Raw genomic sequence first — 16,356 nt, 5'->3', positions numbered from 1 at the left:
TAACTAGAGCAAAAATGGAGGTTACTGCAACAAGTAATCAAAGGGAAGCGAAAGATAACTTTGAAAAATAAAGAAATGAACAACAACAAAAATTCTGAATGATTATTCAGGGATGCGAAATGGTCTGAAATGAGCCGTCGTTGTATAAAGATGGTAAATGTTAGCGGCGGTGACTAATCCGTGCGTCTTTGTTTGTTGGTGTTGTTGCAGTCGTGATTGGAGATGGGTGGCTCCTGAAACGGGGTCGGGACAGAAGTGCACCCCCTCTGCCCCGCCCTGTGGTACGCCACCAGCGCCCGAAAAGAGGACTCTCTTACCCCCACTGTGTGCACACGAGGACAACCGCACCCACCCCTGCCCCGACCCCTATACACAACAACCCCGACCAATCCCAGCCAGTCTCCAGCCGGCCGATCCATCGCTTCACATAATTGAATAATCTAACACATCCCGACTCATCGTCCAGTCTCACAGGTTACTACTTTATATTTAAAGCCCACTACTGAAATATATCCGCAAAAGGGGGGCTCGGACTGAGGGTGGGGGAGAGGAGGGGCCAATTGGCAAGAAGCAGCCTTTTCTTTGCTCGCCGTCGCCACCCCGTGGCCTCCAGCGACACCTTCAGTATAATCAAGTGCTGTCTTATTAGCTTTTTACATTTTTATCTATAGAGGATCTAATTTATGTTCAGTGTTTGCTTGTTTATGAAATATGTACAAATATCAGATGATTATAATCTGCATGACTCAATTAAAAATATCAGAGGGAATTATAAATAGAGAAAAAAACAATGAGGGTGGAGGGGTGGTTACCACCACCCCCGACCTGACCAGACCTGGATTGAAACACAGGAGTGATGTTGGAGGACTGGACTGAAGGATGTTTGGACCTGGACCTGGTCCCGGTCCTGGTTCGGGTCCCGGATTCTCCGCCACCGTCTCCGCTTCACTGTCCACATCCCGCCGTCACAAACAGCTGCTGGTCACTTAGATTTTTAGAGAAGTTTAATTTATATAAATAATCTTTTGAGCTGGTGTGTTTTTACTTACTTGATTTTATTGACTTCAGTCGTGAAACTGGCTGTTTTTCTTGTGTTTTTGGACTTTTGGGGATTTCCTACATGGACACACTGCAGCTTTTTTCTTTCTCTGTTGCACGGTTTCCAAAGCTCCCAGAATGTCACAGGCGTTCCTGTTTCCTGCTGTAATTCGCTGCTTGGACCCCTTGGGGGCAGCACTGCAAACCGCCAAACACAAACATCCCGTTACTTTGAACTTTTTAGCATTTCTCTTCATCGCACTGCCAGTTTGGAGCTGAAGTAACATCTGAAGTGTTTTTTTGAGCAGCAGAATGGTTTCCGATGCTATTTCGGTTGGTGTTTGGATTTGGAGCACGCAGCGCACATATTGGGTTTGTTTGAAAAAGTTTCTGGAGGGGAAGCACAAAGAAATGCAAAAAAAGGTTGTTGGCTATTTTTTTGTTGGCTTTTTTTTTTTTTAAACAAAATTACTGAAAGACTGGTGGACACGCCCAACACTAGATTCTTGTTTCGTTATATAATAAGTGAATTATTGTTTTGTTTTTTTGGGGGGGGGGTTTTGACAAGTGGAAATCTTATTTTAGCAAATGCTCCCTGTCATCCAATGTCACATTTTACTGTAAAGACATGTTGGGAGCCAGTGGCCCAGACCTCGAGCTGCTAAACAAATCTTTACAATATGTTGCAACCATCTGGGCAAGTCAAACCTTTGACGTGGTGCGAGGTCGCCACGGATGAATTGAGCTGTATTCTGTTCACGTTTCATGACTTGGTTCAAGATATGTTCAAGTTTACAGAAATAAAGAGTAACTTTGAAATCAAAATTAAGTACTCTAAAGTACACTGACGAGTACATCCAGGCCTGCTTTTGTCATGAGATTGAGGCCACATCCACCCCCGGCAAAACGATCGTTTTTCTCCCCGAGGTTCCCAAAAAAAATTCCATCCACACGTCACTATGAACACGGCTCAACATGAGGCTTCAGGGCATGTAGTACACATGCCAGGCCTTTAGGGGCACTGTGACTCACTAAGCACACCAAAAACATTGAAGAAGACAACAGAAATTTAGAAGAAGGTCGTCCTCATAAACCTCTATATAACTCTAGTTTTATAAGTCTATGGCCCCGCTCCTCTTTCTGTTAGCCTCAGCAGCTTCTGCAGCTCCACCGGAGCTTGTGGTCCCTGATTGTTGTGGTAATTTGATGACATCACGGACCGCCTTGGGGGGAGAGGGAGGCGATTACCCTATCTTTTTTCCACAGATGATCGTCTTTGCCGGCCACACCCCGGGGGGTTAGACGCAATAGCTTGGATTTTAAAATGTCCCCACTCTGGAACCTGTGTTAAAAAAAAAAAAAAATCAGTTTTTGTGCTTCTAAAACACGCCTCAAGTGGAAGACAGGCCAAACACAGCTCGTTTAGGTGAACCGGCATGCTGGTGTGGACGACCCCTGAGACTTTCTGAAAGTGAAGCTCAAATAAGCTAACAAGTTCCAGAAACGTGCAAACTGCAGTTTACATCCTTTCACACTCCGCTTCAGTTTCCTTGGTTTACAAATGCTGCCTGTATAAAGGTCAAAACCACAAGATTTACAAGGGTACCTTTTTTTTTTTTTTTTTTTTTACTTCTGACTCATTTAAGTTATGTTGTTTGAGTTTGTACTGATATTTATGGGAGTGGTAAATGTGATGCCCTTCTGGACGAGACAGAGCGAATGAGCAGAAGGCAAAGAGATGGCCGTACACCTCCATCCAAAACTTTACTATGCATCACTTTTACCCAACATCACAATCCCCTCGTGACGGAGCCGCATTCGCCATGTGTGCTTAGCCACCATCTTTGTGCTCCCGTCGCCCGGAAGATTTGCAATAAGCAGCCATTACTCGTATCATCTGAAGGGAGAAAACTGTGAACCGTTGTGTGTAACCAAAACCTGTCGGAGCGGCTCCATCCACACTCCGTCCCACGCTCCACATCTCGTCGTCCTTTCGCTTTCGTCGTCCAACCTGCTGTTGATGTTCATGTTCAATCTCTAGATCCCGGACTGGTTTGGAGGCACCGACAGACGCTTGTAGGCATCAGGAGAGGAAGAGGAAGTGCTCACTTGTGGGGAGTTGAAGGACGGAGGAGCTGTATCTATATAGAAATTATCCACATTAGTGTGCGTTTGTGAAACAGGAGCAGAGTATTTCAGTTTCAAGACGTGAGGTGACCTCTGCTGTCCAACGCTCTGAAGCTCCAATCAGACCCGATAATTAAAAGAAAATCCAAAATGATAACAACAAACGACACGGTGTGATGTTCTATTTTCCTCCAGACTGCTCTGCTGTTTCACCTCCACCTTCAACCCCCCACAGCCTCCCACTCGACATCCCCTCTCGTGCTTGGTGGTGTGTATTTGCTGTATTTGCATTCAGTCTCAATGGGAAAAAAAAAACAAAAAACTCCTGCATAAATAAATGTCTCAATATGATTCCAAAATACTGCGAAAGGGTTTTTCTTTGAACACGTCACATGATCAGATAAGGGAATTAAAGCTTATGTGGAGGATTTCAGACGTTCTGCCTTGTTATCTGCTGCCATCTTGTGGCTTAAGTCAAAACTGCAGAGTTGCGCGTGTGTGTGCTCTCAGTGCCATCTAGTGTAATAAACATGGAAAAGACATGATTCCATTAAAGGACACTGGTATTGAAGACTGACATTTTCCACAGCTATGACTTTTTATAGTTTTAAAATAGTAATCTGACATTGCATCATAATTTGCAACGCCGAGCTTAAAAGGATATCTCTTAATATGCCCTTATAATATTTTATAATGATGTCTCATCTAAATTGCCACTTGGGACGGGTACCCTGCAAAGGAATTGTGTTTTTTGAGCTTTCTATTGTTTGAAAGAAATGAAAACGATAAAGGGCTCAGAATATGTACTGACTTTTTGACTTAATGAGTTTATGTTCCAGAACAGGAATCTTTTATTACAAACATGCACCTTGTTTTTAAAGTTAGTGTCGTGTTGCATTATTTTTTTGCACATTAAGGCAAGGCCAATTTATTTCTAAAGCACCGTTCAGACAGGAGGCAATTCAGAGCTTTAAAAGGAAATGCATTAAAACAAGATGATTACGAAATGCATAATATGAAGAATAAATACAAACTTTATTAGATAAAGGTAATACAATAAGAGAAATATAATGTTTATTGGGCAGCCTGAGTAAATAAAATAGTTTTGAGGCCGGATTGAGAGAGTTTCTCTGTTTTAAAGATTAATAAAAAGAAGGAGGGGCCTTTAGCAATGTGTAGCAATGTGGTGTGAGATTCGGATCGCGTGCAGATTGAAGTGGAGTGACGTTAATGTGTTGCACTTTGGGAATCGAAGCATTGCTTGGTCGTAGTTTACAGTCTGAGCTGTTTTGAACAAAGTCTCTCAGCAGGATGCCAAGGCTGCGTTCACACTCCATCTTTGTTTTTATTGCACTTTTCATGCAAGTTTGTGGAGAATGGCAATAGCGATGGGCATATGTCCACAATGAGGCAATTCTATGTGCCTCATGTCAACAAACGACCCAAGAAAATAAAACAAATAGTGATAATAAAGGTATTATTATATTATATTAGAATTAGGTGCAACCTATCATATGGATTTTCCTCTTTATAAAGCATTTTATTAACATCCATGATTCTAGTCGGGTTAGGGCGGTGATTTTGTCAATGATTTCAGAGGGATTTGTTGAGGATTAAACATCCATGTCTCATCTCATCTATTCAAACCCTTCAATATGTTTGTTATGGCTCATCTGGTAGAGCCATCATGTCCCAAATAGAAGGATGTTGGTTCAATTCCCATCTCCACCTGTCCACATGCCGAATTGGCCTTGAGCAAGGCACTGAACCCCAAACTTGCTCCCAATGGATTGACAGCCGCCCTGCATGGCAGCAGTCAATCCATTGGTGTGTGAATGGATCAATGTGATTAACAATGCACTTTGCTCACACAGTTGAAAAGCACTCTATAAGAAAAGTTCATTTAACTTATGTTTTAGAATTTTTTTAATTCTCTTTATGAAGCATTTTATTAACATATGTGACTTTTAGCTTTGGAATTATATTAATCAACATCTCACTCGATTTCTTAAAAAACATAGATAAGACAATCAAACAGTTCATGCATTTTTTTGTTAATGAAATAAAGATTAAAAGTTTTTTTGAGTGCAAAAGTTACACATTTTGAGAGAAAACTTCAGGAAGAAGAAATGGACTCGTAGAGAGTAAATAGGCTGTTGGAGGTGAGCGAGAAGCACAAGCATAATAGCTGGTGAATTCCAGTTTTGACATCCTGGTAAAGCCGGTTTGTGTGCATTACCAAACTCCCAAATGTGTTCCCAAACTCTTTGTGTTGTGTGAAAAAATACTGATCTGCACAGAGCCATACATACATATGGAAGGACAGAGACTGACAACATTGTATAAATCAATAATCTTTATTAACACAGTATAAACAACAAACAGCAACAGAGGAAGCCCTCCTGTGGAGCGTATGTGGACAGTACGTCTCCGAGGGGCCGACTGAGACAGAAAGCATAGACACAGGGCGGACCGTGGTTCTGTTTTTTTCTTTTTCTAAATGGTACACGTAGTACGGTATACACAAACCTATCAGATGAAACTTTGCATGATCCTAAAGCCATTCAATCGCTTTGCAGATGGACAGAATAGAGAGAGGGGGAGAGCGAGAGGACAGAGTACAGTCATGCTGAGCGACAGCTACGGTATGAAACAAAGTCGTCACATAAAAACTGAGTAAATCATCTCTTTAGAAAGGTTCTTTTATATAAATGATCTGAAGTGTACAAAACGGTATATTACACTCTGCTTGATGCGTGGTTTTGAGCGAGACCCAGTAGCCTAGAGTTCACTTCCCTTCAGAGTACTACCGACTACTCCACTGGATTACAGGCTACGTACAAGCGTCGCTCGCTAGTCCCATCGGGAGACTATGGTGGGGGGGGGGGGGGGGGAGGGTTAGGGTTACGGGGGTCTTCAGCAGCATCGTCTTTTTATCAAGAATACACACCTATAAAAATGCACCAGGCCTTGTATATTTACCATCATCCCATGCGAAAAACAGCAGAAGTGTCATTCAAACCAACCTCCGTCACCACGGCAAAGGACGTCAGCCCCTCCCCCCCTCCCACCCACCCTGCGCACACGACATACAGCTTCTACGCAACACGGCAGCATGTAAAACATCACTGCCGCGACTTCAAACGTCTATATTTTCTAATGTTTTTTTTTTTTTAATTTTGTTTGTTTTTTTGTTTTTCTCGATATTACATATGATAAGTTTAAGGCTCTTTCAGGACCTGAGGATTTCGAACGTATGATGAGGCACACAGAAGGCAAAGAATAGCTCCAGACACAGGGCGAACTGAAAGAATGAGGAGACAGCCACGGGGGCGGGAATACGGGATACGCGGCTACGGGCACCAGTGCAATGCAGCGGCTAGGGTGGAGGAAGCCATGGGGGCGGGTTTAGGGCAGCGAGGGAGGTGCGGGGAGGGGGGGTTAGCTTGAGGATACCTCCAGGGAGGAGGTTGGTCACTATGGCATGGATGGCTTCAGTTACCTTTTTATTTAGTTATGGACGCTCATGACCTCACCCAACAGAGGACCGGTACCAAAGAACAAAGGGATGCGAATGCATTCGTGTTGCAGCGCGGTACTTTCTGTCATGCTAGCCGCATACGCTAAAAGAATTCAATGGAATTCTCAAACTCTTCTGTAACCTTTAAGGAGCACAGTCATGGCGTGAGCTGCATTCACCTTTTGATGCAAAACTGAATTGCAGCAGACGATTTAGCATCGTAACGTTAGCATAAATCAAACTGTTGCAGGTTTATTGTACTAGCTGGGCCTGGTGGTTTTTTTTAATGAGTTGTGCAGCAGTCGGCTAGATTATCGTTTTTGCAGTCTGGCTCCAGTTTCCTAATGTTAAAATGTTGGTTTGCAGTTTAAATTTTTTTTTTTTAACATGTAGCTGGACACAGTGAAATCAGTGCTTGATAAATGCTTTCCTGTAAGAGGTGGTTATTAAAAATAGAATTTAAGGTGGTGTTTGGGAGGGGGGTGGGGCTTGAAGAAATAGCAGCTTGAACATCTTGTTTCTGAAAGATGATGAATCGAGGAGCTGCATGAAAGGTCCGAATAACATTTTCAAGTGAAAACATGTGCGAGTAGATGGACAATAACAATGTTTCTTCCAGTGTCAAGACTCCCAGTCCATTATCTCCGGGGACTTGCTAGTTGACATTGTTGTCCAAAGGTCACCTTGTAAACACAAAACTTTTCTCCAACGAAAACTCAAAGACAATATGATTTCACTTCAAATGTTGTATAAAGGGCGTCTTAGATTAATGATGCAAATTTCAGATAAATCCAGATAAATCCAAAACTTGGTAAACCCATTTGGTATTGTTGACAAATGTTGATATTTGTGGTAGAACTCATTTACTTTGTCATGATGAACTCTGTAAGGGTGTTTGGATACAACATTTATACAGGTGTAAATCAAAGGGAGGCAAAGGGTGTGGACTCGCTATTCCTTAGAAAAACGGATACATTTCCTTCTTCATCTGTGGACTTTTAAAAATTAAAGGTTGTTTTTGTTGTCGCCCCAACAATGAAATAGGATTTCTGCCCAATACCCCATATTTATGAAAAATCGTCACAGCCATGTTTATTTTCTTTCTTTTTTTTTTTTTAGCATACCAAAATCCTCGCCCACCTTCCTCAGAATAATAAACTGCTTCCTGCTGCCATTGCAATCCCTCGATGTTGGGTTTGACTCGCAACTAAAGCATCAGCACCTGTTGTGTGGTACCAGTGCTCCGCTCACACACTGGGTAAGATGACCAGAGCTGAGTGTGCAGTCCTCACCGGGAGACTTTTCTGAATGAAATGCAGAGATGTACCAGCCAACAGTTCATTCACCCAAAAAAGAAAGAGAAGCGCACTGTGGTTGTTGCAAGCAAAGCTGCAATCTCGTTTCAAAAGATGAACGGTGCGCTTGTTATTCTTTTACCTCTGAGCTGGAAAATCTTATGATGTTGTTCGTCGCCATGCACTTAATTGTTCTTGCCCGACAAGCCCACACCGACGTGGTTTTGATTAGGAAAACTGAAATCTATAAAAAAGCTCCACATGTCATACAAAAAGATGCATATAAGACATTTTCTTCTTGACTTGATTTTTTTCTTATGAAAGCTGCTTTGGTAACAACATAGTCACGACATCGGTCAATCTCCTTTAACTTAGCCTGGATGCTGCAGAAAGGACTCCTTCCATGTCATCTCACTGGCGTATTCTTTTTTTTTTTTTTTTTTTTATTTTGTTGGGTTTTTTTTCCCTCTCCATTCAGCGTCTCATTTCTGCCTCTATAATCTAAATGAATGGATCTAGTTACACCAGAGTGGGCCGTGTTTGTGTTCCACCGCAGAGGCGATTCCACATCAGATGCAACGTCTGCCGCGAGCCATTTGTCATAAAGACGTCCGCGCTGTGAAAGAGAGTGCTATTGTGCTGAGGGCTGACAGAGTGGAGACCTTGGATGCCGAGCCTGTTGGGCCTGAAAAGGTAGTGAAAAGAACAGGAAGGTTGGTTTGACTGCGCGGAGGCAAAATGACACATTGACAGCCTTTGAAATGGCCACATCCTGCATTAAGCTAATTTTAAGGAATCAATTGTTGGTTTGGCAAATTTGGACCACTCACTTTTTTTTTAATAAGAAAAAAAATAGCACCCTTTGTTCTTCAAGTAAAATTTAAGTAATGTCATTTTTGTTCTTCACGGGGCAGTCGTGAGTCTTGGTGTCTTTAGTCTCGCTATTTTAAGTTTATTTTTAGGTTGTAATACCAACATCGAAAGCCTCTGTTGTTTTTCTCTGTAGATTTATTCAATCTCGGTGGATATTAACTGTAACCATGATGATAGCTTTTGATCGTGGTCTAAAATCTGTATTTTTTTTTTTTTTGCAGACCAGTTTGCAGGTGGCCTGAAATCATTTTCTCACAGTGTCGGAAATTCCTTACTTTCAAAAATGCGCACTCTACCTTCTGCTACCAGCTACAGTGACTAACATGTAGTAAATGCAGCAGAAAATGGCGCAACGATCAAAGAAATGTGAAACAGCTTCTCAAGGAGGAAGTGTCATGTGTCAGTCGTGACCTCAGATTAAGGTGAAATTAACATCATGCAGTCAAACTTACTGTACTTTTAGTTTATGACATCTCTGTGTAGCAGCTAACAAACCTCTCAGGAAACTTTATTGGACTGAGGACAGACTGGACACCACATTTTCACCATAGACATTCATCGATCGCCAAGATGACCGTTGGGTTCTTTTATAGCACATGTAATAACTGCAAATTTGTGAGATTAGAACCTCAGGTTCCAGATATAGTGCAACTATTTACTGGTTAGTAGCCATGTTTTTCATTTTCCACCGTGGTCACGTCACTGCCCCGTCAAAATCGCCCACAGCTTGCTCGTACACAGTAGGTTATGATCATTTCGCCCTCGTCTGGAAAGTGTGAGAACTACATGTCTGTGCTCCCCTGTATGTGAGAGCTAATCTGCTGTGTATCTAAGACCAGACAGCGGGGGAGTGGATTACTGCTTCCTCACCTCCGGGAGACACTAACTAGCCCCTCACTGACCTGGTGTCCTTCGGATGGTGATCTGCTTGCTGCTGTTGCCTTCGCCCCCCTCTCCGAAGGGCTTTATCTGGACGATATAATCCTCGTCAGTGGGCAGGGCGAGCTCCACTGAGGTGGTGTTGGTTTCCATGATACTGGGGCGGCTGTGTCGATTCTTCTTGTACAGCACCTGAGGGCGAGTTCAGGGGACGTCAGTTGAGGACACGAGGGCAGCAAAAAAACCCAAACAATTTTCTGATTAAAAAGAAAAGAAAGCAAGCGGGTGCTTACTTTGTAACCAGTGACCTCTGACTCGTTCTCCAGGGCTTTGACCTGCTCCCAGTTCAGTATAATCTTTGAGTTTGATGCGTTCCACATCACTTTAACCGGCGGCTGACTGGGTGCTGAGGGGAGAAAAAAACAAAAACATTGTTTACAGAGAAGAGAAAAATCTGAAGAGCAAGCTGGAGGTGGAAAGAGACAGGACACGTACGCGGCTTCTTGGTGGTAACATTGACGGTGCTGCTGGGAGGCCCCGTCCCGGCCGTGTTGTACGCCCTCACGGAGATGTAGTAGGTGGTGCTCCCTTTCATCCCGTGGATGACGGAAGACGTCTGATTCCCTGTTGTCCTCTGCACGCTGGCCGTGTCTTCCTTCTCGCTTTTACTCCAGTACCTCAGCTGAGAAGCAACGAGGAAGAACGACGGGGGAAGATGTGAATGCAGAAAACACGGCGGACACCTTAAAAGCTTTCTGTTCCACCCCGTCAATGAAGGGCAAACCGAGGGTAAGGGGGTGGGCGGGAGTGGTGAGGCATGGACTGGTCCCAGAACAATCTGCAAACAGCTCTGTGAGCTGCTGTGCTCATCAGACACATGTTCAGGAGGGTTTAGGTTGTGGTGAAGAGCCAGGTCAAAGATGTAGAAAACATGAGGAGAAAATAGAGCGAAAACAAAGACAAAGAAGAGGCAGAACCCCCACTCAGCCACCTCTCTCCCATCAACTTCCACATTTTCTTTGTCACTCTGCTTGTCAGGTCTGGAATAGCTGGCACGCTTGACGGCACAAATATAATTTGTCTTTTCGCGCAGGAGCACTTCGCTCAGACCCCGCTGCTCCTCTGGTGACGTTGAGTGGTCAACAATTCATAATTCCAGCCCTTTATGCAGTCCCGAGGTTGAAAACAGCCCCTTTGTTCACATCTCAGGTTTGTATATCGAGCAAAATTAAAGGACTGAGCGAGCGCAAAGCCACTGCTTTGTAGTGTGGATTAGCAGCTAAATGCTCTACCCCTCCGAGTATTGCATCAGTACGCTAATCAGGGTGGTTACAGTACTTAGGTAAGCGACAAGAGAGACATAACTAAACCCACAGGCCTGGGACCGGGGCAGACCATTATGCATGCAGCGAGCTATTATCTCGTACGCCCAAGGTGCACAAGGCTGAAACACTCATCAATAATAGAGGAGAACAAGATTCAGCCGCATTAGCCACCACGTGGCCGGGCACACACAAACAGAAGTGCGCCGCACAAACACAGGATTTGGCTCACCTCGTAGCCCAGCACTCTCTTCTTGCTGGCGTTCCAGGGTAGAGCTTTCCATGAAACTTCAATTTCAGACGCAGAGAGGCTCTTGGCGCGGACCCTGGTGGGCGCGCGGCCAGGCTCTGGAGGAAAACATACAGAGATTTTAGAACCTCAGAGGTTTGATGCCTCCACGCCCCAAAAGAGGTACCATCAAACCCGGAACCATCAAAACAGTTTCAAAGCCGCCTCCTTTCATCGGAACAACAGAAGACGGGGAAATAGAAGGCATCTGTGAGCACGCTTATATCGGAGGGTGCTGGCTGCCAGGTGTTGGACCATTTATGCGAGATAAGTACGAGATTGCACACACACCCTCTTCAGCAGAGTAGATGGTGGTGACAGATCCGAACGGCCCCTCGCCCTCGTTGTTGTAAACCCAGACTTTCACGTGGAAGGGCGAGAAGGGCTGGATGCTCTCGTTTTTGAAGACGTATCTGGACGCCTCGGCGGACGGTACGGCCGCCTGCATCCAGCCGGTGGCGCCGTGCGGACGGAAAGCCACCACGTAGCCGAAGCCCGGGCCGTTCTGGAGCTCTTCAGGAACAGGCTGCAAACATTTTTTTTTTTTAAATAAAACAAAACCCAAAACATTGTTTTTCGAGCAGCTGAGAAAAAAAAATAAGCACAGAAAAGGTTCATATTTTCACTCATTCTCTCCGGATATAACATGCTTAGTTGAGTTGAACTGTTAGTGGACACATCTGTTACGCAGCAGAAAGCACTCTGCATGATAACACAAACTCAGCTGCTGTCTGATAACACGTCTCAGGCATTTATAGCTGCAGAATTCATTGTAGTGGATAAACCAGCCCTCCTCACTCCTATCTACTGAAAAATACATGCTAACATAAAAAAAAAGGGGGGGGGGGTACTTAATCTCTTTTTTTAGCCTGGTGAAATGCAGAGTCCATTGTGAAAAAGAAATACGAAGCAGGCCTGGGGAATAATTGTGACATCAATTATTTTGTCATCAATATGCTTCAAATATACCATGAGCGGGATCATGGCAGTTTACGTTTAGTTGTTACATTACGGTTTAAATGGACCCTACATGGCGGATCAGCCACACAGATGGCTTCCGCCTCTGGCGTCCCACAGGGATCGGTTCTCGTACTCCGTTTCACCCGTTTGGGTGGTTCCTCCAACTTACCCACAGTGGAAAACAGCCTAACCACACATACTAGTAGTACATATTTGTTCTGCACATGCACGAGTAGATGTGCAGTAACGTTTCCTCCAGAGTGTCATGACAACTAGTTCATATTCACCTGGTAGTTTTGTAGTTGACAGTCCCCGTAACAACAAAGCAACTCCATAAACATGGCCATGTACTGTCATTTTTATTGTTGTCTTCACGTACGTGTGTGTGGTTTCATTATAAAAACTGAACCAACTCGTGGCCGGCCAGGCTAACTACAACATTTTCAGTGTTTCTCCAGTTGCCGTCTGAACGGACATCGTTTTCAAAACATTGTCTTGTCAACACAAATCCTTTCTGAAACGAAAAACACAAAAACAACAGAATTTTACTTGAAATGTAGTTGTGCAAATGGGGTTTTGGACTAATTTGGTTAATTAGCAAAAAAGTTTAATCTAGGAATACTGCCACCATCTCAGTTAATGCTGCAAATGTAATCCCAAAGCTCTCTGAATAATGACGCCATCAGCAGGTTTCATTTCTTATGCTAAGCGCGACTCCAGGTTTCTGCTCTTATGCAAATGTAAGGTCCATTCATTCCCCTTTGTTTCTTCCGGCTAAAAGTTAAAATTACAAATGCAGGAATCACCCCTCCCCCAGTCCCCCCTCTCTTTAATGTCAAAGAAAAAAGAAGAAAAAAAAGCAAGCCTGGGAAAATTCAGGGCTGAAGAGAAAAAGCAGCTTTGTTAAAAGCAGAATTTACACCCTGCTTGAACTTTTCCATACTGAAACATCAACAGTGATTCTGTTGCGACATTTCCCAGCAGGAGCTGATGATTCGGTGCAGCCTGGACAAACGGCAGCTTTTGGAGGCGGGCCGATATGCCGCGGCCTTGAAGAAATAAACCAGGATAAAAGAAAGAAAGAAAGAAGGAAGGCGTGAAAAGAAAGTTGGGACTTGGAAGGAGCCGTGGAGTTTAATTATCTTATTGAAACTTCAGAAGCATGTTTCTCTCCTGCGGGTGTGACGGCAGCAGTTATTGCCTCTCTGCTCTTAAAAATGAAATGAGGCCGCTCAGCTGTTATTAAGGAAACACAGGCCTGGAGAGCGATGACGCGGGCCGGCTGGCCGCGCCCCCCCCCCCCCACCTGCTGGATGGGGTCTCAGGTGAGTTTGCTTACCTCCCATGTGATGACCAACTCGGAGCGACTTCCTCCCCCTCCGCTCACGTTAGCCGGCGTGACCTTCGGCGCTGCAAGAGACCACACACACGTGTTTTCACGGCTCATTTTGGTCATAAAAAAATTGTGCAAGAAACAACAAAGTGTCATCGGCAAATGTTCACAACGCCCTCCACAGATTTGACTTTTGAACTTTTCAGAGTAGTCTTGGTTTCACTGCCAACATCCACTTTGAGGAGAATTTCTTGAGGCTCAGAAGCAATTTCATCGCCTATCAAACCAAGTTTTGGCAGCGACTTTCAAGGTCTTGGAATAATGCCTGATAATGTCACGATTTGGGCCTTTTTAACTGTAATTATGCCAAAAACATAATGGCTTGCCAATATTGTAATGGAATATAGCTACTACTGCATTAGAGTTCCCCAATATATTATTAAAAATGTGACAGCTGTTGGGTATAGTTTCTCAAAATCCATACTTTGTTGGATATAAAATTGTATAACAAGTAGAACAGCAAATGTAAAAAAAACAACCCAAAAAACATAATGTATGAGGATGTCAAAGCTTGAGAAGAATTAAATGAAAGAAAATGGAACAACAGCAAACAATAACATAATAACACACTAATAGTTATTTGAAATTAAAGATTTGTTTTTACATTTCGGCAATCAAATATTTTGTTTCATATGCATGACAAACTAATGACATGGTGACAGCAATAAAGAAGAAAGTTTTTGATAAATTTGCTAAAAAAATTGTATTGGTTATTGGGAGATATTATGTTGTTTTCAATTACTAATGAATATTCATGTGACGTTTCAGTTGCTATCCGTTTGTTTGTGTGAAAACCTCAAAGAACCGCTGAGGGATTTCGATCAAATTTGGGAGAATAACAGATACTAGGGGTTAGAAGAAGTGTTCTGGCTCGGGGTGTGAAACTTATGCTGCAAAGGCCAGAACCGCCCCGCCAGAGTCCATCTGGCCCACAAGATGACACTAGTTTGTAGTGTGTATTGAATCACTTCAGTTGATGAGGATTGTGACGCATATGCAGAAATGTGTCGACATTAAAGGTCATTCCTACAATTTGAAAATACCTTCCTTTACCTTTCCGGCCCACCAGAGATCAAATTGTGCTGCATGTGGCTCCCTGAGGAGAAAGGAGTTTGACACCCCTAACCAAGATCCAGAATCCTGAAGATAACTGTTTTTTTTCTTATACAATATGTAAATAATGAATAATAATCTTCTTTATTTATACAAGATTAAATAAGAAGTAGATGAGATACATTTTTAATAGAAATCCACAGGGTTGTAGATCTAAAATATATCCATATATAGAAGTCTACATACAGTATGTACTTTAGTAAATGGGGATTTGTCCATCCAGGAGGATACATTTGATCTCTAAGTGCTTGTGTTATGTTGATACCTTTTTAAGAATATTTTTGGTAAGTTTCATAGGGAACACAACTTAAAAATGACATGCAGAATAAAAAGACTCACTCATGTGTTTCAGTTCCATTTGTGACTGCTTCGAACCCTAACTTTTTTCCTTTTTTTTAAAAAACTAGAACTCAGTTTAGACTCTCTGCTGATGTTTTTTCAAGAATCTTTCCATTTTACTTCGACGACATTCATCTGCCAGCGGTGGTTCCCGTTCACATGCAGCTCTGACACAGTGGATCATCTGTCAGGCTTTTAAAACACCACACATATTAAAAGATTGGAAGCAGAGGGTTTCAACATGTCTGACATCTTACAAAAAGAAATAATAATAATAGAAAAATAAACTTAATAAAACAAAAATAGACTAATCAGGTAATTTTTCCAATTAAGGTAAAATATTCCTTAAAAAAAAGCCAATTACACCCCATTTACACACTCCATTTATGTTAGTATCGTTTCAACTGAAAACGCATACTCTGTTTCAGAGGTTTAATGTTGACACTGTAATGTTTTAAAACATGGAAATGGCAGAACTGATGTAGTTGCCATGCCGGGCCATGAGTTGACGCTGTTGGGAGTCGGAGGTGGAATCGGAGTGTTTTCGAAGGGTTCCACATTAGTAGCTGTTTTCAAAAAGTTTTCAGTAGCTCTGAGCACCATTGTCATGTAAACAGACACCAAAAACGCGCCAAAAGGTTTCTGTTTTCACTTAAAAACGTCATGTAAACGGGGCCACAAACCAGAATTACAAGCAGTTTTAAAAGGATCCAAGCACCATGTACATGAAGAAGTTATTAATATGTTTGTGTTACAATTCTGAAGTTACTGAACGTATCCCAGCATCCCCCCCTTGTGGTCACAGAAACATTTGTCGTGGAGAATGTGTACGTACAGGTGCCCTTCGTCCGTGCCTGCTCCGACGGCTTGCTGGGCTCTCCGGTCCCGATGGTGTTGCTCGCCAGGACTCGAAACTCATACTCCACCCAGGGGCTCAGGTCTATTACTGTAGCTGTCAGCCGGTGGCCCCCCACCACCTCTGGAACTGGCGCGCGCGCACACACACACACACACACACACACACACACACACACACACACACACACACACACACACACACACACACACACACACACACACACAATGTCACCCTCCCTTCACTTTCTCGAAACTTTCTGTGTGTGTCATCAGCAGCAGGTTCTCCTCCACATGTAATCCGCTCACAAGGACACCCAAACAATAACAGATATTTAACAATCTGGCAGCAT

The 16,356-nt window shown here is 43.2% G+C and overlaps 2 protein-coding genes across 3 annotated transcripts in view; one reads left to right on the top strand and one right to left on the bottom strand.

The window, feature by feature from the left end:
- Positions 1 to 3,453, top strand: part of LOC308129330 (band 4.1-like protein 1) — a 126,685-nt gene extending 123,232 nt beyond the window's left edge. For both annotated transcript variants that reach the window (XM_080495251.1, XM_080495252.1), the window contains exon 19: positions 211 to 3,453. In XM_080495251.1, the coding sequence (XP_080351377.1) occupies positions 211 to 216 (6 nt within the window). In that variant the 3' untranslated portion in view covers positions 217 to 3,453. The remainder of the gene's footprint in view (positions 1 to 210) is intronic.
- A 5,094-nt stretch (positions 3,454 to 8,547) lies between these two features.
- Positions 8,548 to 16,356, bottom strand: part of cntn4 (contactin 4) — a gene marked incomplete at its 5' end in the record, with an annotated part of 194,915 nt that continues 187,106 nt past the window's right edge. Inside the window, 8 exons of the mRNA XM_080494891.1 lie at positions 8,548 to 8,665; positions 9,756 to 9,924; positions 10,026 to 10,138; positions 10,228 to 10,414; positions 11,287 to 11,402; positions 11,635 to 11,869; positions 13,643 to 13,713; positions 15,984 to 16,133. Of these exons, the coding sequence (XP_080351017.1) occupies positions 8,580 to 8,665; positions 9,756 to 9,924; positions 10,026 to 10,138; positions 10,228 to 10,414; positions 11,287 to 11,402; positions 11,635 to 11,869; positions 13,643 to 13,713; positions 15,984 to 16,133 (1,127 nt within the window). The 3' untranslated portion in view covers positions 8,548 to 8,579. The remainder of the gene's footprint in view (positions 8,666 to 9,755; positions 9,925 to 10,025; positions 10,139 to 10,227; positions 10,415 to 11,286; positions 11,403 to 11,634; positions 11,870 to 13,642; positions 13,714 to 15,983; positions 16,134 to 16,356) is intronic.

The sequence above is a fragment of the Blennius ocellaris genome (genome assembly GCF_963422515.1).
Source record: "Blennius ocellaris genome assembly, chromosome: 4".
NCBI lineage: Eukaryota > Metazoa > Chordata > Actinopteri > Blenniiformes > Blenniidae > Blennius > Blennius ocellaris.
Note: the sequence above shows the minus strand (reverse complement) of the source record. Positions and strands in the feature narration are given on the sequence as shown.